Below are 22,517 nucleotides of genomic sequence, written 5' to 3' on the forward strand. Positions count from 1 at the left end.
GGTGGATGTTTCTGTAATTAGACCATCTAAATCTCCATGGGCAAGTCCCCTCCATATGTACCTAAGAAGGATGGCTCAATACTTCCGTGTGGAGATTATAGACGGTTAAATGAAAGAACAATTCCAGACCGTTATCCTGTACCTAGAATAGATTTCCACTGTATTCTTCAAGGCAAAAAATATTTTCGAAAATCGATCTCTTTAAGGTCTATTATCAAATACCTGTTGCTGAAGAAGATAAGCACAAAACAGCTGTAATCACACCATTTGGACTGTATGAATTTAATGTCATGAGCTTTGGCCTGCGGAATGCACCTTCAACATCCCAGCGATTCATTAATGAAGTTATGTTTGGGCTAGATTTTGTGTTTCCTTACCTCGATGACATTTTAATCGCCTCATCCAGTAATGAAGAACCCGAACACAACTGAAACTAGTCCTGGAGCAATTGTCTAATTATGGACTTTGAATCAACATATCAAAATCAACATTTGGAGTAAATAAAATTGTATCCCTGGGGTACTGGATAACATCAGAGGGATCCCGTCCACTACCTGAGGAAGTGCAAGCAATTTTAGAGTATAAGTTACCTGACAAACTGCATGAGCTCCGCAGTTTTCTTGACACTGTCAACTACTACTGTCGCTACCTTAAAGATGCGGCACAGACTCAAGCTGTTTTGCATGACTATCTTAAGTGAGGAAGAAAGAAGGATAATAGACAAATTCAGTGGACTGAAGAAGCAAAGAAAATGCTTGAGAAATCTAAACAAGATATAGTAAATGCTGCATTATTGGCTTTTCCTAACTCGGAGTTACCCCTAGCATTATGAACAGACGCATCAGATATTGCTGTTGGTTCTGTGCTCCAGCAACTGGAAAATAGAAATTGGAGACCTGTTGCATCCTTTTCACAGAACTTGAGTAAGTCACAGAAGGGTTACAGTACCTATGACCGAGAATTATTGGGAATTTACCTTTCTGTAAAAAAGTTTAAGCATTTACTGGAAGGAAGAGACTTCATAATCTTCATTGATCATAAGCCACTCACATTTGCTTTCAAGCAAATCAAGGATAAGGCATCCCCTCGATAGATGAGAAAGTTGCAGTACATTTCACAATTTTCGACCGATATTCGTCATGTCAGTGGCCATGACAATATTGTTGCAGATGCCCTATCCAGAGTTGACGAAGTGGTAATACTAGACTATGATGAAATTGCCAAAAACCAGTAACAAGATCAAGAACTACAGCAACTTCGAATAGGGAACAACTCCTTAAACATCAAGTCATATCAACTTCTATCAGGGAAAACATTGTGGTGTGAAACATCCACTGCAAATATCAGACCTTATATTTCTCAATCTTTTCGTTATCAAATATTTCTTCATTTTCATGGTTTAGCTCATTCTGGCATAAAGACAACAGTGAAACTGTTGAGTAGCAGAGCCATTTGGTCAAACATCAAAAGTGATGTGCGACAGTGGACTAAATCCTGTGTCAGTTGTCAGAAAACCAAGGTCACTCGCCACACAAAATCACCGCTAGAGAAGTTTGAAGAACCTGATGAACATATCAGTGTTGTACACGTTGACCTCATCAGACCTTTTCCTCCTTCTAATGGCATTACTTATTGTTTAACTTGTATTGACCGTTTCACATCTTGGATGGAAGTCGTACCACTTGAAGATATTTCAGCTGAAAAAGTGGCAACAGCCTTCTACCAGCACTGGATTGCAAGATTTGGTGTATCATAACAGGTAATCACTGACCAAGAAACACAGTTTAGATCGCAGTTGTTTGATAATTTGGGCATAGTATGTGGAACGAAAATTCAGCACACAACACCATATCATCCTCAATGCAATGATAAATTTGAGCAACTACGTAGAACTCTGAAGTCTGCAATCAAGGCCCATAACAGTTCTAATTGGACAGAAATTCTGCCTACTGTTCTATTGGGGTTGCGCATTGCAGTTCAAGAAACATCGAACCATTCCATTGCACAGATGGTATAAGGAAAAACTATACGACTTCCTGGTGAATTTTTTGGAGAGCCCACTACAAAGATTTACCTTGATTCATTTGCATCTAATTTGCAAAAGCAAATGCTTCATCTGAAACCTAGTAGGCCTACACAAAGCAAATCAAGATCAGTATTTGTTCCAAAAGATCTGCAAACCTGTTCCCATGTCTTCCTGAGATGTGACAGGGTCATAAAACCATTAGAACCTACATATGATGGTCCCTTTCCTGTCATTTCAAGACATGAAAAATATTTCACTATTAAAAGGAAGTGCAAACACATAAATGTGTCAGTGGACAGACTTAAACCAGCTTATCTCCTGCAAGAAAAATGGGAATCAGAGAAGGAACTTCCAAACTCTTCCAAGGACACTGAACCATAACATCCCACAGAGGAACCATCTCCAAATATCAGAGTATCGAAGTCAGGACGGATTATAAGGTTCCCACCTCGATTCTTAGAGCAATTGTCTCTGTGGAGAATTAATCAAATATCATACCAGGCATTGTAAAAAGTTTTTGTAATTATTTTGTATCATATCTTTTGTCATTCCAATATGTTTTTTTAATTGTTTTATGTTAATTTTGTACTGATTTTTTTAAGAAAATTCCTTCACCACCATATTTTAATTCATAACCATGTTACTGGTGGGGGAGTAGTGTAAAGGCAACAGTGATGAAATCTAAATGGAATTTTTATATTTTATGAAGTTGTCAAGACCGTTAATAGTTATAGTTCATTACTGATAACATGATGTAATATCTTTAATATTATTTTATTTTTTATTTTTTTTCGTAGCAAAGATGTGATGATTCTGGGATAGCTGCTAAGGAAGTCAATAAAGAAGTCTTAAGCAGGCCAAGTGGCATGTGTTCTTGGTGATTTAAAATTAGACTAAATATTGTCAAGCAACATCTTTTGGGAACTGCTGGAAATATTACATTACAGCATTCAGATATTTATGCACTTGGAAACTCCACTGATGGGGGTACACAGTCTTGTTGAAAAACAATAATGTGGTGAGCAATTCCTGTTTCGTATAACCCGGTCAGCCACTGACAGATCAACAGCCGTACCCACTGTTGCACTTCCCCAACTGACTAAAACCAACATCCACATATCTTACTTCAAGTTGCCGAAGATGTGAAAATCACACAGTGAACAGTCCGGGCAGTATAGAGGATGTTGCAGTGTCTCTAAACCAAAGAGTAGTCTTCATCTGATGGGTGGTGTGGGGACTGGCATTACTGTGCAACAGAATGGTGCCTTCCAACAGCGTTCCTTGGTGTTTTGACATTTTGGTGTATCACAGTTTCTGCAAAGTGTTTCATAGTGCTGCACATCGATTGTGGCTCCATTCACGAGAAACTCAAATTCGGAAATTTGTGGTAAGGTTTTATGGGACCAAACTGCTGAGGTCATCAGTCCCTAAGCTTACACATTACTTAAACTAACTTACACTAAGAACAACACATAACCCACACCCAAGAGAGCACTCGAACCTCCAATGGGGCAGCCTCGCAGACCGTGACAAGACACCTCAGACTGCTCAGCTACGAGAAACTCAATGAGCAGAGGGCTGATGCTGTTGAAGAGGATCATAACAACCATTGGTGGTGCCACCAGTTTGAGCCTGATGGCTAATGGCAGAGCCAGCAGTGCAAACATCCCACATCTTCCGTGCCAAAGAATTCCAAAGCTCTTCACTCAGGTTACAGTAAAGCCACGATAACCATCTTCTTTGACTGCATGGGCCCTCTGCTTGTTGAGTTCTTTGAGGGTGGAACCACTGTGAATGCAATGCTATGAAGACACTCTGCAGAAACTGCAACATGCCATAAAGTCAAAACGCCAGGGAACGATATCAGATGGAATTATCCTGTTGCCCAATAATGCTCACCCTCACACTGCCACTTGGAAAAAGGCAACACATCAGCAATTTGGTTGGGAATCAATGCAACATCCTCCATACAGCTCGAATCATTCGCAATGTGATTTTTGCATATTTGGTAACCTGAAGAGAGGCATGAGTGGACTTCAGTTTCAGTCAGATGAGGGCATGCAAGAGTGGGTGTGGTTGTGGAACCGTCAATGGCTGACTGCGTTCTACGGAACAGGAATTCATCATCTTGTCTCTTAATGGGATAAATATTTTAACTCATGTGGTGATTACTTTTGAAGGAGCCATTTCATGGACCACTATAGTGTATGTGTGTGTGTGAATAATCTCAAAAATTACCCATTAGGTACCCATGAACAGTAATAATTACAAAAATGTTGTCTGATAGTAACAATTCACATATCCATGCTCGTAATTACAGTTTATGAGTAAAATCGCTAGTTCATAGTTGTCAGATGATAGCTATTTCTTATTTACTCCGCAACTCCTTATTTCTTCCATTATAACAATTTGTTTGTTTCTCATGTAGTTGCAAAGGCATTACAGCAGTACAGAAAGAAATGGAGGATATCATTAAATAAATAACTTTACCTTTTAATAACTGGATCATATCATCGTTATCCTCAAATTCTTCCTGGCTATGGCTCACATGTGTGTTTGCTGAAACAGAACAAAGAGTATTAATTCAAACATATGGAGACATACCTTTCATTTCATTTTGATATAGTCGTATAACTTTAAGGTTAAATTATCAACTAAATGGAGACTGTTTCATTTAATCTTTTGTGCTGTTATAATCTAAGAGCAGCATTACTTCTCTAATACTTCAGTTAACTAACTGTAATCAGTTGGCATCATATTCATAGCAAATCCAATTAGAAAAATGAAGGTATGAGGGATAATTTTAGTCACATAGGCCCCATTAATTGAACAGTCAAATCCACTGAAAGGATCAGTACATAAATGAACATGGATTTCTTATAAAAGCTGGCACAACAGTAATCAGTGGTAAATATGTCCAGTGCAATGGATAATTTTAGTCATATAGGCCCCATTAATTGAACAATCAAATCCACTGAAAGAAGCAGTAAATAAATGAACATGGATTTCTTATAAAAGCTGGCACAACAGTAATCAGAGGTAAATATGTCCAGTGCATCAATCTGTGCTATATTGGGATCATTATGGATTTGAAAAAAAAATAGTGTCTCACATTTTCTGAAATCCATAGCAGTTTATTATCTAAGACTGTTTATTTGATTTCAATGTAGTTTCATTCAGCTGGATTAACAAATATATTAAGAATCTACTGGTAATGTAGAACAACAGAAGTAAACACAGTACAGTATGTACACGGTAGACAATTGACTAAACATATACAAGAAGTTAACCAAGAGCACAATTTTTGCATGAGAATTCTGTTTACGGATATCAGCAATGTTGAAGGTGTAAACAGTCAATGAGAAATTAATGCTTTCTGTTTTTTGCTCTCTAAATAATGACACAACAGGCACAATGTGAACATGGCCCTGTAGTGATACAAATGCTTCTTGGATTTTGACAGCTCTTTTCCACTCCTGAACTCACATACTGTCGACACTCTCTGTTATATCATCAAGCCACCTTCTTGCAGGTCTCTCTTTTTGTCTAGTAACATCAATCATACCTTTTATCATTTTCTTTTGTCTTCTATCCTTCACCAATCTCTCCATGAGTTCTAGCCACTGTATCTATTTTAATCTGACAAATTTCACAATCTTTTCCTTGCATCCATACCTGTAGCTTGGTGTTACTGCAATATCCTCCAGCCTTTTTCATTCCTCATTGGGCCATACATTTTATGTAGTATTTCTCTCTCAAAGCTTCTTAAAACATTTTTGTCATCTTCTGTCGGTATCTATGCCTCTGATCCATAGGTGACAATCGGGCAAACAAGGTGGTTTCATACTATATGTTCCTCTTGCAACAAGGCTGATTCTATGAGCTGTAGATTTGCAAAGTAAGTTCTGTTCCCTGATTGTATCCTTTCATTTATAGCCTTTCCTATGATGTTATCATTTGATATTAAGGCTCCCAGTAAGTGAGAAGGGCACTACTATGAAATATTTCCCACTTAGATATTGAAATTAGCGTAGGTGTTGAAAGTGCTCCCTATTAACATCCATCACAGGCAATTGATTGATTGATTTAATTTCATTTTACATAGGTCTAACTGCGTTGGTTTCACAAGGACATCTGATAGGTCAGCTTTTTACAAATACAGTATGATACTCTTATGAGTACATAATCAGATAAAAATTTATACAATGCCACTGAACTGCGGCACCAACTACAAGGCATCCAGAAGTTCGTCCAATGTGTGTAGTTTTACGTCAATAAATGATGTCTCTTAGTGTTCCCCTTAGCTAGAACTCTAGAGGCTTAAGTCTGGAGAATAAGACGGAGACTCAGCAGTGTTTCATCAGCGTATTCTTTGTGAAGGTACTTTAATTGAGATACTCCCTGACATTATTTGGTAGTGGGGTGGGACACCATTTTGTTGATACTAGAACCTTTTGCCCCATACAACTCACAGATGGCAGGTAAAATGGATGTTCCAAGCTTCTCAAGGTATACCTTACTGATAACTGTAAAGTCAAAGAAGAATGGTCCAATCAAACCACAATAACATGCTCATCAGACCACACAATCACTTCTGTAAGCATTTCACTGTTGCACACAACACCGTTAAAATCATTCACAGCACTCCTTTCTATGATCTGAGTCGCCCTCATCCATTGTGTGTAGCAGTTTCAGAATTTAGCACTTTGCAGTCCTCAAAATGCGCTGAACAGCTGAGCAACTTACCCTGGTTTCATGGGCAGACTGTGTGATAAGGGGGCAAATTGTTGTAACACAGCAAGGAAATTTGCTTGACTCCCATTACACGTCACCCAGGTCATTTGTTTAGCCCCCCTTAAACATCCCAACAACCACCACCACCACCCAGGTAATTGTTTGTGTGCATATTTAACACAGCCTTCGACTCAAAAATTTGTCTCAAACTGTTGTTACACAGGCCAGTGGCTCTGTTTGAAAATCTTTTCGCTACTTCCATTGAACTTCATTAATAATCCACTTCAGAACTGCCTTCCTTTCATCAAATCTCAGCCTCGCATCAGCCATGTTTATTCATGTAGCTGAAAGCAAAACAAAACAGTACTTATGTGGCAACTACCACATAACAAAATAAAACAGTGCTTACATGGCCAACATCAGGTAACAAAGCAATGCTTATGTGGTGACTACCACATAACAAAACAAAACCACATTCAAGTGGCAACTGCCAGAACAATAAATTATTAAATTACCAAAAACGAGACATTTCTGTCAATTAAGTTGTAAATTATTAACAATTAAACAGTGTTTACATTGTTTTGTGCCACTGTGTATTGTGTTCTATTTTCATTTACTATGAGGCTGATTTGTAATGCTTCTGTTTCCACTGCCAGGTATATTTCTTTAAGTGTGTTGGCATTTTTCCCACTAATGCAATGTTATCAGTTTATGCACATATTTGGCTTGTTATGTACTATCGAAGACAGTGCTGCCAAAGCAGAGTTACTAAACACAGCCTTTCAAAAAGCCTTCACAAAACAAGACAAAGTAAATATTCCAGAATTCAAATCGAGAACAGCTGCCAACATGAGTAACATAGAAGTAAATATCCTTGGAGTAGTGAAGCAACTTAAATCACTCAATAAAAGCAAGTCTTCTGGTTCAGACTGTACACCAGTTAGGTTCCTTTCAGAGTATGCTGATGCATTAGCTTCGTATTTAACAATCATGTACAACAAAAGATCCATACCCAAAGACTGGACAGTTGCAAGGTCACACCAATATTCAAGAAAGGTAGTAGGAGTAATCAACAAAATTACAGGCTGTATTGTTAACATCGATAGGCAGCCGGATTTGGGAACATATATTGTGTTCAAACATTATGAATTACCTTGAAGAAAACTGTCTATTGACACACAGTCAACATGGGTTTAGAAAACATTGTTCCTGTGAAACACAAATAGCTCTTTATTCACATGAAATGTTGAGTGCTACTGACAAGGGATTTCAGATCGATTCCGTATTTCTGGATTTCCGGAAGGCTTTTGACACTGTACCATACAAGTGGCTTGTAGTGAAATTGCACGCTTATGGAATATCAACTTAGTTATGACTGGATTTGTGATTTCCTGTCAGAGAAGTCACAGTTCATGGTAACTGACGGAAAGTCATCAAGTAAAACAGAAGTGATTTCTAGCATTCCCCAAGGCAATGTTATAGGCCCTTTGCTGTTCCTTATCTATATAAATGATTTAGGAGACAATCTGAACAGCCATCTTAGGTTGTTTGCAGATTACACCGTTGTTTATCGACTAATAAAGTCATCAGAAGATCAAAACAAGTTGCAAAACGATTTAAAAAAAATATCTGAATGATGCAAAAATTGGCAGTTGATCCTAAATAACAAAAAGTGTGAGGTCATCCACATGAGTGCTAAAAGCAATTCATTAAACTTTAGTTACATGATAAATCAGTCTAATCTAAAAGCCGTAAATTCAACTAAATACCTAGATAATACAATTACGAACAACTTAAATTGGAAGGAACACATAGAAAATGTTGTGGCGAAGGCTAACCAAAGACTGCGTTTTATTGGCAGGGCACTTAGAAAATGTAACAGAGCTACTAAGGAGACTGACTACACTATGCTTGTCTGTCCTCTTTTAGAATACTGCTGCGCGGTGTGGGATCCTTACCAGATAGGACTGACAGAGGACATCGAAAAAGTTCAGAGAAGGGCATCACGTTCAGCACATTTTGTATTATCGGGAAATATGGAAGAGAGTGTCATAGAAATGATACAAGATTTGGGCTGGATATCATTAAAAGAAAGGCGTTTTTCGTTGCGATGGAATCTTGTCACGACACTCCAATCACCAACTTTCTCCTCTGAATGCGAAAATATTTTGTTGACACTGATCTACATAGGGGAAAAGATTACCACGATAAAATAAGGGAAATCAGAGCTCATACGGAAAGATATACGTGTTTGTTCATACCACATGCTATATGAGATTGGAATAATAGAGAACTGTGAAGGTGATTCGATGAACCCTCTGCCACGCACTTAAATGTAATTTGCAGAGTAACCATGTAGATGTAGTTTTCATAAGTATGTTGCCTCTTTTATTGTTTTTGTTTACTACAATGTGCAGGGCTATATTCAATACGACAGTGGAGAGGTTATCATCTTGCTTCATTCCTTTATTAAAGACAAAACTTCAACTTGCCCTATTGAATGTCTTCACATTTCCTCTCATCTCTACCACTGCATTCTGATTAGATTTATTAGATTAACTAGTTTAGCACATACACCGCTTCTCTTAGCATATTGTATAATCATTGCCAATTTATGCTGTCAAAGGCTTGTTTGAAATTGATGAATATGAAGTGCAGAACTATATTACATTCACAGAACTTTTCTGATTACAAATATTTAACCCGTTGTCCCTCTGTATGGGTAAAATCCACACTGATATTCCCCAAGTATGCCTTCTGTGCACTTCTGAATCCTTTCATTTAGTATACTTTTGAAGATCTTATACATCATGCTTGGTAACATTATACCTCTGTAGTTTTCACATCATATTCTATCTCCTTTCTTATAAATGGTGATTATTATTACAGTTTTCCATTTATCTGACATGGTTTCAGTTTCCTACGTCCAATATTGGTGTGCACATTTCCTTTATTACAGTACCTTCACTAGTTTTTTTAAAAAATTAATTTAGGGATCATGCAGTCATCACTGGGAGCTTGATTGTTTTTCATCTTGTGGACAGCCAGAGAAACCTCTTACAGCACTGACTTCCCTGCATCCATTTCTACTTCCAGCTCCCCTCTCTCTTCCTGTGGGGCTGCCTGTTCTTCTTTTAGGCTGGTATTTAGTGTGCCTACCCACCTGCCCCCTCCCTCCCCAATGAACCTTGCCGTTGGTGGGGAGGCTTGCGTGCCTCAGTGATACAGATAGCCATACCGTAGGTGCAACCACAACGGAGGGGTATCTCTCGAGAGGCCAGACAAACATGTGGTTCCAGAAGAGGGGCAGCAGCCTTTTCAGTACTTGCAGGGGCAACAGTCTGTATGATTGACTGATCTGGCCTTGTAACACTAACCAAAACGGCCTTGCTGTGCTGGTACTGCGAACAGCTGAAAGCAAGGGGAAACTACAGCTGTAATTTTTCCCGAGGGCATGCAGCTTTACTGTATGGTTAAATGATGATGGCGTCCTCTTGGGTAAAATATTCCGGAGGTAAAATAGTCCCCCATTCGGATCTCCGGGCGGGGACTACTCAAGAGGATGTTGTTATCAGGAGAAAGAAAACCGGCATTCTACGGATCGGAGCATGGAATGTCAGATCCCTTAATCGGGCAGGTAGGTTAGAAAATTTAAAAAGGGAAATGGATAGGTTAAAGTTAGATATAGTAGGAATTAGTGAAGTTTGGTGGCAGGAGGAACAAGACTTCTGGTCAGGTGACTACAGGGTTAATAGGAATGCCGGTAAGCTACTACAAACAGCATAGTGAACGCATTATTGTGGCCAAGATAGATACGAAGCCCATGCCTACCACAGTAGTACAAGTTTACATGCCAACAAGCTCTGCAGATGGCGAAGAAATTGAAGAACTGTATGATGAAATAAAAGAAACTATTCAGACAGTGAAGGGAGATGAAAATTTAATAGTCATGGGTGACTGGAATTCGTCAGTAGGAAAAGGGAGAGAAGGAACCGTAGTAGGTGAATATGGATTGGGGGTAAGAAATGAAAGAGGAAGCCGCCTGGTAGAATTTTGCACAGAGCACAACTTAATCATAGTTAACACTTGTTCAAAAATCATAAAAGAAGGTTGTATAAATAGAAGAAGCCTGGAGATACTGACAGGTTTCAGATAGATTATATAATGGTAAGACAGAGATTTAGGAACCATGTTTTAAATTGTAAGACATTTCCGGGGGCAGATGTGGACTCTGACCACAATCTATTGGTTATGAACTGTAGATTAAAAATGAAGAAACTACAAAAAGGTGGTAATTTAAGGAGATGGGACCTGACTAAACCAGAGGTTGTACGGAGTTTCAGGGAGAGCATTAGGGAACAATTGACAAGAATAGGAGAAAGAAATACAGTAGAAGAAGAATGGGTAGCTTTGAGGGATGAAATAGTGCAGGCAGCAGAGGATCAAGTAGGTAAAAAGACGAGGGCTAGTAGAAATCATTGGGTGACAGAAGAAATGCTGAATTTAAATGATGAAAGGAGAAAATATAAAAATGCGGTAAATGAAGCAGGCAAAAAGGAATACAAACATCTCAAAAATGAGATTGACAGGAAGTGCAAAATGGCTAAGCAGGCATGACTAGAGGACAAATGTAAGGATGTAGAGGCTTATCTCACGAGGCGTAAGATAGATACTGCCTACAGGAAAATTAAAGAGACCTTTGGAGAAAAGAGAACCACTTGTATGAATATCAAGAGCTCAGATGGAAACCCAGTTCTAAGCAAAGAAGGGAAAGCAGAAAGGTGGAAGGAGTATAAGAGGGACTGTACAAGAGCGATGTACTTGAGGACAATGTTATAGAAAGGGAAGAGAATGTAGATGAAGATGAAATGGGCGATACGATACTGCATGAAGAGTTTGACAGAGCACTGAAAGACCGGAGTCGAAATGAGGCCCCGGGAGAAGACAACATTCCATTAGAACTACTGACAGCCTTGGGAGAGCCAGTCCTGACAAAATTCTACTATCTGGTGAGAAAGATGTATGAGACAGGCGAAATACCGTCAGACTTCAAGAAGAATATAATAATTCCAATCCCAAAGAAAGCAGGTGTTGACAGATGTGAAAATTACCGTACTATCAGTTTAATAAGTCATGGCTGCAAAATACTAATGCGAATTCTTTACAGACGGATGGAAAAACTAAGTCACGGCTGCAAAATACTAACACGAATTCTTTACAGACGGATGGAATAACTAGTAGAAGCCGACCTCGAGGAAGATCAGTTTGGATTCCATAGAAATATCGGAACACGTGAGGCAATACTGACCCTATGACTTATCTTAGAAGCTAGATTAAGGAAAGGCAAACCTACGTTTCTAGCATTTGTAGACTTAGAGAAAGCTTTTGACAATGTTGACAGGAATACTCTCTTTCAAATTCTGAAGTTGGCAGGGGTAAAATACAAAGAGCGAAAAGCTAGTTACAATTTGTACAGAAACCAGATGGCAGTTATTAGAGTCGGGGCACATCAAAGGGAAGCAGTGGTGGGGAAGAGAGTGAGACAGGGTTGTAGCCTCTCCCCGATGTTATTCAATCTCTATATTGAGCAGGCAGCGAAGGAAACAAAAGAAAAATTGGGAGTAGGTATTAAAATCCATGGAAAAGAAATAAAAACTGTGAGGTTCTCCGATGACATTGTAATTCAGTCAGAGACAGCAAAGGACTTGGATGAGCAGTTGAACACAATGAATAGTGTCTTGAAAGGAGGATATAAGATGAACATCAACAAAAGCAAAACGAGGATAATGGAATGTAGTCGAATTAAGTCGGGCGATGCTGATGGAATTAGATTAGGAAATGAGACACTTAAAGTAGTAAAGGAGTTTTGCTATTTGTTGGGGAGCAAAATAACTGATGGTGGTTGAAGTAGAGAGGATACAAAATGTAGACTGGCAATGGCAAGGAAAGCATTTCTGAAGAAGAAAAATTTGTTAACATCGAGTATAGATTTAAGTGTCAGGAAGTCATTTCTGAAAGTATTTGTATGGAGTGTAGCCATGTATGGAAGTGAAACATGGACGATAAATAGTTTGGACAAGAAGAGAATAGAAGCTTTCGAAATGTGGTGCTACAGAAGAATGCTGAAGATTAGATGGGTAGATCACATAACTAATGAGGAAGTATTGAATAGGATTGGGGAGAAGAGAAGTGTGTGGCACAGCTTGACTAGAAGAAGTATTGGAGGGCAGCATGGAGGGTAAAAATCGTAGAGGGAGACCAAGAGATGAATACACTAAGCAGATTCAGAAGGATGTAGGTAGCAGTAGGTACTGGGAGATGAAGAAGCTTGCACAGGATAGAATAGCATGGAGAGCTGCATCAAACCAGTCTCAGGACTGAAGACAACAACAACAAACCCATCTGCCCACTATCTGTTCTCCCTCTCTTATCATTTTCCCACCTATACTCAAGTATGTATTTATTTTTGCATGGAATCTATGCCTTGTTTTTGCCTACAGCATGATAGAATTTTCTAATTTCACTCTGTTCCTTTAGTCCTTCTAGTTCTTGAAAATTTATTCATAGTACACTCTCTTTCCTTTCTTTTGCACAGTCTGTTAGCTCTTCTACTAAATTCTCTACATTGTTCTGCATTATTCCTGGTTTCTCTCAACTTCATTCTTGCCCTATTCTGTTCCTCTATAGCTAATCTGTAATCTTCATGAAACCATTTTTGTGTTCTTCTGTTTCTTATCACATCTACAATTTCTTCTTCAGCATCTTTAATGGCTTGAATTCAATCGCTGCTGCACAGCCTAAGCCATCTGGATCCTTCCTACCAACACTAGCTTTTCTGAAATGCGCAGGTGCTAACTCTACCTGCAATACATCCTATGATTGTGTAACCCCCTGGCCTTACCTTCACTAGTACCTGTCCTTCACCCATCTATTCCCCTTCCTGAGTCAACTCCAGCATTACACAGCCTTCATTCCACCAATGCATCCACTAGTTTTTTCCCCTCCACTATTTATCTCCTTTTCTGCCCCCCCCCCCCCCCAACCTCTCAACTGCACAAGGAACCTTACTCTGTCCCCAACATGACACACAAGCAGCATTGCACCTTCCCTCACCCATAATCTGCTATTCCTCCCCCTCCTCATCCCAGCCTCTTCCTAACCATTTCACCCACAGAGTGCTTCTCCCATCACACACAGTTGCTGTATGTAGCCTGGCTTAAGCTGTCAGACACAGTGGTCATGTGTGTGTGAGTTGTGGCTGTGTGAGTGTGCATATATTTTCCACTTTAGGTGAAGGCCTTTTGGCCAAAAGCTCAAATGTATAAATCTTTTTGTTGTGCCTGTCTGCAACTCAATGTCTCCTCTATATGGTGTATAGAAATCTACCATTTTCATAATATATTTGGTTTTAGTTGCTCAAGCCTTCAGATGCAAGTTGCAAATTGATTGAGAATGCATCTCCATGTGTGTTGTTGTCTTCATTTCTCTTTATGGTATCGACATTACCTTATGTAGTTGTTGCCTGAGATACTGACCTGGCTGTTTCAGTTTTCATGAAAAGGCGTGAAAGCAAGCAAAGCACAGGACTTCACAGTCATAACCTGCATCACCAAATACTTCCCACAGGAGAGTCTGTTGCTCAAAGTCACTGATGTTATGGCGGCGTGAGATTACCATTATAAAGACAAAATATCTTAACTTCATACTGTCTGTTCTGATGTTTGAAGTCAACAGGTTACTATAGCCTGGCTGCTGTTGCGGTAGTTGTGATGCCTACATATGCTTTCCGTACATATAAAGACACAAGCTGACATATATGTCTGCCTGTGTCTGTATATGTGCAGATGGATATGTGTGTGTGTGCAAGTGTATACCTGTCCTTTTTTCCCACTAAGGTAAGTCTTTCCACTCCCAGGATTGGAATGACTCCTTACCCTCTCCCTTAAAACCCACATCCTTTCGTCTTTCCCTCTACTTCCCTCTTTCCTGATGAAGCAACCTTGGGTTGCGAAAGCTTGAAATTTGTGTGTGTGTGTTTTTTTTTATTGTGTCTATCTACCAGCACTTTCTCGTTTGGTAAGTCACAGCATCTTTGTTTTTTATATATATTTTTCCCACGTGGAATGTTTCTTTCTATTATATTCATATCTTAAATTTGTCATACACGTATTAGATGACTGGTATGGTTCTGTGTGAATTTGGGGGAGAGAGGTGGAGGGTGTAAGTGAAGCATTCGATACTGCTTCATCAACTCACAACCAAATTATCTCCTTTCAGCTTAACCCAGTCATTGAACTATGCTACAGATCATTATGTCACCTCATCTAAGATTTTTTATACACATTCATTGCTTTTTCCAACTCACACCCGAACTGTCACCTTCCAACCTATCCTAGACCTCAGGATACGCTACAGAACAGTCTGCTATCAAAACATACATTCCAGAAACAACTAATATAACTGCAAAAGAAATATTGTCAGTGTTCTGTTTTCTTTCTGTTCGTTCATGTATAATTTCATACACCCCGTCATTACATTATGGTACAAAGCCAACATAGGTATCAATAAATTCAACTGAAGTCTACTAACATGAAAATGTGTAAACAGTTGTTAAATCTGAATAGTTACAGATGGAAAGGTCAGAGCTTTGTTCCAACAAGAAAATGCCTTGTCACATGCTACGCAAGCAATATTTCTCCCTGGCTGTGCTATCTATTACTCTAAACCATAACCATAAAGAATAAGGTATATAATAGCTGCACCTTCAGTACCCTTGAAAATCCAGTACTAGTGCATTATAGAAATTTGAAGCTGTCTATTCAGAAAAGACAGTAAAAGACATGAAATCGCTCTCTAATGCCTCAATGAAAATATTTTATTACAATTTTAGCAGTACAGTAGTTGCATTAGCTTCATTCTAGTATCTTACATTTTAACCATAGCAGTTATCCAACATTCTTCCCATTTATGTTAATGTTTCTTAAATACAAGTTGATTTCAAAATGTTGGAGAAAAAGTATAGAAATATATCAAGCTTCACATTCATGATGTTTGCTTTGAAGGTCCTCTTTCCATTGATCCTAAAGTAGATTGGCAGTAAATATTTTGGGAGTTGGGAGATTCTTCATTTTCATATCTTACATATTTACAATCAATTACTTTCCACTAACAACTTCAGTTTCATTGGAGCTATTTAAGTTTGCTGTTAGATTTTATCATTGGATTAAGAAGCAAAGTACACATGCCATGCACATGTTTCTTTAGTGTAGGGGGACCCTCCTTCAGGTCAACAATGAATCACCGGCCAAAACTGAAGATATATCAGCCTTATTACTCGCAGAGAACTTTTGTCCTTGAAGACACAGAGAAAATATTAAAGTGACATTAACAAACTGCAGAAACATCCACAGTTAAGTTCCAGAATCAATACCTCATATGTTGTTGTCGTTGTGGTCTTCAGTCCTGAGACTGGTTTGATGCAGCTCTCCATGCTACTCTATCCCGTGCAAGCTTCTTCATCTCCCAGTACCTACTGCAACCTACATCCTTCTGAATCTGCTTAGTTTATTCATCTCTTGGTCTTCCCCTACGATTTTTACCCTCCACGCTGCCCTCCAATATTAAATTGGTGATCCCTTGATGCCTCAGAACATGTCCTACCAACCGATCCCTTCTTCTGGTCAAGTTGTGCCACAAACTTCTCTTCTCCCCAATCCTATTCAATACTTCCTCATTAGTTATATGATCTACCCATCTAATCTTCAGCATTCTTCTGTAGCACCACATTTCGAATGCTTCTATTCTCTTCTTGTCCAAACTATTTACCGTCCATGTTTCACTTCCATACATGGCTACACTCCATACAAATACTTTCAGAAATGACTTCCTGACACTTAAATCTATACTCGATGTTAACAAATTTCTCTTCTTCAGAAACGCTTTCCTTGCCATTGCCAGTCTACATTTTATATCCTCTCTACTTCAACCATCATCAGTTATTTTGCTCCCCAAATAGCAAAACTCCTTTACTACTTTAAGTGTCTCATTTCCTAATCTAATTCCCTCAGCATCACCCGACTTAATTCGACTACATTCCATTATCCTCGTTTTGCTTTTGTTGATGTTCATCTTATATCCTCCTTTCAAGACACTGTCCATTCCGTTCAACTGCTCTTCCAGGTCCTTTGCTGTCTCTGACAGAATTACAATGTCATCGGCAAACCTCAAGGTTTTTATTTCTTCTCCATGGATTTTGATACCTACTCCTAATTTTTCTTTTGTTTCCTTTACTGCTTGCTCAATATACAGATTGAATAACATCGGGGAGAGTCTACAACCCTGTCTCACTCCCTTCCCAACCACTGCTTCCCTTTCATGTTCCTCGACTCTTATAACTGCCATCTGGTTTCTGTACAAATTGTAAATAGCCTTTCGCTCCCTGTATTTTACCCCTGCCACCTTTAGAATTTGAAAGAGAGTATTCCAGTCAACATTGTCAAAAGCTTTCTCTAAATCTACAAATGCTAGAAACGTAGGTTTGCCTTTCCTTAATCTTTCTTCTAAGATAAGTCGTAAGGTCAGTATTGCCTCACGTGTTCCAGTATTTCTACGGAATCCAAACTGATCTTCCCCGAGGTCGGCTTCTACTAGTTTTTCCATTCGTCTGTAAAGAATTCGTGTTAGTATTTTGCAGCTGTGGCTTATTAAACTGATTGTTCGGTAATTTTCACATCTGTCAACACCTGCTTTCTTTGGGATTGGAATTATTAATGATAATAATGCCTAAATATTATTAGGACCCGGAAGTTGGTTGAAATAGCAGAAAAAATTAAATTCACACTGGAAGGGTTGAATACTTCGAGAGTTAGTAGCAATCATCAAAACAAGAAAAAAGGCCAATAAATGCAGGTCTGGAAACACATACTTTCTTAAATCTGCACATTTGTCCATTGTGTCTGAAGACGTTTAATTGTGAATACGGTATGGGAACAGTTGCTGTCTCAGTGATCTATCAACAAGGCTCACTACTGGACATGTCTCTCAGTACTGATGTACTCTACCATACAAACCAGTCTGAGTATTGGGTAGTCTACATGCAGTTGTCTTGTTTGCATTATGTTGTAGGTAACATAGTTTCAATTTTGTTAGTGTGTGTTGTTGCGCAGTAAACTACTTGCAATGTAGGGTATGTATCATAGTATCGTATCTACTTAACTGTAGTTTCAGTGTACAAACCACCAAACATCCAGTGGCCCACTTCAGTATTACCCCCTGTACCTCAGTCGCACATATACTTAGGTGATTTCAATAGTAATCACTCAACCTCGGCTTATAAAAATAGTGAAGATAATGGAGAGAAACTAGTAGAATGGGTAGAAGAAGAGAAACTCTATCTTAGTTATAATGCCAAAGAAATGCAAACCTTTCGCTCTGTTAGGTGGCATACTGATACCAATCCTGATGTGTGCTTTCACTCCAATGAAAACACAATTTCTTTGAATCATACAAGAAAAGTCCTAAAAATCTTCCCAAGGAGCCAGCACCACCCTACAATAATCAGTACAAGGTTTGAGATACTTATCATAAATTCCATTAACAAGGCAAGATGGAATTTCAAGAAAGCTAACTGGGATCAGTACACTCAGGAGGATTACAGCAACTTTCATCGGATAGCCCCAAAAGTAGAAAACTTTAAGAGCAATAATCATTGGGACAGTCAACCGAAATATACCACGAGGGCTCAGGAAACATTACACACCTTACTGGGGTGAAGCAACAGAAAAGATATGTGCAGAATACCAACAGATTGAAAATCTTGATATTGCTAAGAGAATACTAGAACAGCTAAATAAAGCAAGAAAGCAAAATTGACAGATTTGACTTCCAGTTTAAATTCCACTTATTGAAAAAGAAAGGCATGAACATTATTAAGGAAAGTTGGCACTGCAACCAATGTTTGCAATCAGCAACAGAAGATAATACCGTCAGAATTACCGTTACTCATCAGATCAAGAGCTGAGAATGTCCCTGTAGGGGAACCACCAAAGATAAGGTGAAGGGTGAATTGAATGATGTCAGTAGCTATCTTCCTGACAACACCACTGTATCAGACACCTTTAATGAAAGAGATAAAATGAGGCTATCTAAACACTGAAAATGAAGAAATCTGCAGGACTGGATAGCATATTCCCTTAATTCATTAAACATATTGGGGAAGATAGAAGAACTTGGCTGATAAGGTTCTAAAAAGATAGACTAGAGACTGGAGAGATACCTCAACAGTTCAAGATTGCACATACACCAGCAATACTCAAGTCCGGAAAGCCAGTTGATGACCCCTCAAGTTACCAGCCAATTGCACTGCTCAGCATGTGCTTCAAACTACTGGAACAACTTACCAGCGGTCTTTATTGATCTGTCAGCAACATGACACTGTGTGGCTAGATGGACTACTGTTGAAGCTAAAAAACATGTCCCAAGTAAAAAAATGACTTCAAGTTAGTGTTGAACAACAACAGAGTAAGCTTCCCCAAGGATCTGTCCTAGCCCCTTTGCTCTTCAACCTGTATACCAGTGACATGCCAAACACTACTAGGAAAATGTTTTTCTACATTGATGGCCTTGCTGCACACTATTAGTAACAGTCCATCAGCCGAATTTCGATGCAAGAAGCAATCTATAGAGAAGGGAGGAAGCTGCATCCCCCGCTACCCCCAAGACCTTCCAATTCATATAGTCTTAAATGGCATTCCTCCAGACTGCTTGATATCATGCACTCCACTGTGGGGGGAAAAAAGGGATATTTGACATTAAAGAAAAGAGATACAGGAGATGGAAAGCTGCAACAATAGAACATCAAGGTGTTCAAGATCCATCTGCCAGTCTACCAGGATCTGATCTGAAGAGAAGTGAGTGGACACGACTGAACAGGATAAGAACTGGTCACTTCAGATGCAATGCACTGATGCACAATTGGGGACTCCAGAACTCTCCTGCCTGTGATAGTGGGGTCCAAGAACAAACTGTTCAGCATATTGTCAGAGACTGCTCACTCTGCTATCAACTGGCTTCATTCAACAGATGTTGAAATCTGGCTAAATGTATCTGTTTGAATTAACGGTCCTAATTTTACAGTTTAAATGTCCTCCTTTTAAAATTATTCAGTTATTAACTTTAAGAATTGAACATATTAGCTTTGTGCGTAAATCCATAAATGTATAATTGTAAACTGTATGTATTTCTCAATATCTGCTGTTGCCCCCATATGTTAAATAAATAAATCTACTTACAAACATGGCTTAATTGTTACCATATGTTTACTGTTATTGTGATGTTTGTACTGTTTTGTACAGAAATGGTTCAGTACATTTTCTTTACTCTTTCACATATTAGAAATGGAAGTGTACTACTCCACAAGTAAGATGTAAGATATGATTTTCTGCTATGAATTAGCAAATAGAAATGGCCTCCGAGCCAGTGGCCTCAACGTGGAAAAATATCCATGTTGCAAAGTACCATCCGATATGCTGTTTGGCCAAATTTTTCAGCATCTTAAGGACACAGGTTCTCTAACAAGCCACAAGTGAACAGTGGATGGTCTTGGTCATTCCACACACCTCAGATGGAGGAGCACGTGCTACATTTACTAGATGAAAGACTTGAACTAGTGTGTGGCGATTGGCAGCAGCAGGAGGCATAAGTCATCCTTTTGCTGGACGGTCCTACACGAACAACTGCTGCATCTCTACCATCTTCAGCGTGTCTAAGCACTACGGTCAAAAGAACAATGTAGAGCACATTGCAGTTATGACACTGGCTCTTGCAGAAGTGTGCTCCAGATCCACTGCTTTCGTCATAGATTTTGCTTACCAATGAGGCAGATTCACAAGAGAGATTATGTAAACTTTCATAACAAGCATATGTGGGCTGATGAAAATTGCTGTGCATTTGCAGAAAGAGGGCATCAACATCATTTCTCCATCAATATACGGGCAGGTGTTCCTGGTGATAAATTTGTAGTTTTTTCCATGTGGGTGACTGTAGTGGCGTGGGAATAGGGGAAGTAAATGAGACTCATCAGTGGTTTTGTAGGATTTGTAGTAGAGATAGGAAGATACTGGAACAGGAGGGGAAAATTGCTGCCCTTTAGGCTGAGTTATACAAGGCCAGGGGAGATCTTGACAGGTTAAGGAGGGAGAAGGGTAAAGAGAGGTGGGAAGTGGCAACAGGCAACAGGAGGAACAGGCCTAGAACTATGTCTGACAGCTTTATGGTGAATGTGGAAAATAGATTTGACCTGTTGCTTCAGTTAGAAGCTGGTGAGCCTCAAGCAGTTGCAGGTGTAGACAGGGCACAACAAACTTTCAGCAGCAAATTGAGAAGTAAGAATGTAGGGAAATCAGTAAAGAGAAAGAAAGTGTTGTTGTTAGGTAGTTCCCATGGAAGAGGTGTTGGCCAACTCTTTCAGGATGAACTAGGTTCAGAATACCAGGTCACCAATTTTTTTTAAACCTAGTGCTGGTTTGGAGTAGGTAACAGAGGATTTAGGATCACTTTGCAAAGATTTCACTAAGGAAGACACCGTGGTTATAGTGGGTGGGGCAGGTAACAGTATTGACAGAGATCCTGGGTACAGTATAGAGTGTGACCTGGCGAAGATTGCATCAGCATCGAAGCATACTAGTGTTGAGTTTGTATCTGTTCTTGGGCGCCATGACCGACCTAATTTGAACTCTTCTGTCAAGAGAGTTAATTTGGAGCTGGAACGGCTGCTCATGTCGGGTGCGGGGTCACACATTGGTGTGGTTCATGTTGATTCTATCAGTAGGTGGGATTATACTAGGCATGGCCTTCACCTCAACAGGAAGGGGAAGGGTAAATTGGCTAGGGAAATAGCAGGAAAGTTAAAGGGGGGAGGCACTGTCATGAGTGGTAAAATACCAGTGGTTATAGGATTCAGAAAAGACCCTTTTTTAGGGTAGGGAGGACAGAAAGAAAGCAAATTTTAAGAGAGGTTAGAACTGAGACAAACCTTCAGTTTGAGAAAGAAATCAAAAAACATAATTCCAGCTTATTACATCAGCATAAACAGCCATTGGTTAAGAATTTTCAACTGTCAGCAGATATTTTAACTCCACCCAATTTTAACTCAGTCAATGTGAAATGTCAGCTATCTTTATTGCATCAAAATATTCGAGGACTGAGAAATAAAATTAATGAATTAACTATCTGCATAGATGAATTAGAGTCTTCAAATCCAGCTGACATAATCTGCCTCTCGGAACATCATGTGACCACTGGTATAGAACTTTTAAGTGTTACAGGGTTTAGGTTAGCATCTCACTTTTGTAGATCAGAAATGGAGAAAGGAGGAGTTGCCACATTCATCAGGAACTGTCATAAATTTAAGAACATAAACATTCATAAATTTTGCCTAGAACAGCATATGCAAGCATGTGCAACAGAATTAGATCTTCACAAAAAATCTTTCATAATATTAAGTGTATATCGAGCACCTGCAGGTAACTTTAATCTGTTTGTAAACCACCTTGAAGCTGTACTGGCCCATTTAACAACCAAAAACAAAGAAATAGTGGTTGCTGGTGATTTCAATGTAGATTTCCTTAAAGACTCCCCCAATAAGAACTTATTTGAGTTAGTAACACTATCATTCAACTTAATTCCCACAGTAAAGTTCCCCACTAGGATAGCCACTTGCTCACAAACAGCCATTGATAACATCTTTATAGAAAAGTCC

General features: G+C 39.1%; 1 protein-coding gene across 1 annotated transcript in view; it reads right to left on the bottom strand.

Moving 5' to 3' along the window:
* LOC126176439 (zinc finger CW-type PWWP domain protein 1-like) overlaps positions 1–22,517 on the bottom strand; it is a 339,799-nt gene that overhangs the window by 78,478 nt on the left and 238,804 nt on the right. The window contains exon 12 of the mRNA XM_049923596.1: positions 4,517–4,585. Coding sequence (XP_049779553.1) covers positions 4,517–4,585 — 69 coding nt within the window. The remainder of the gene's footprint in view (positions 1–4,516; positions 4,586–22,517) is intronic.

The sequence above is a fragment of the Schistocerca cancellata genome, chromosome 3, assembly GCF_023864275.1.
Source record: "Schistocerca cancellata isolate TAMUIC-IGC-003103 chromosome 3, iqSchCanc2.1, whole genome shotgun sequence".
Lineage (NCBI taxonomy): Eukaryota > Metazoa > Arthropoda > Insecta > Orthoptera > Acrididae > Schistocerca > Schistocerca cancellata.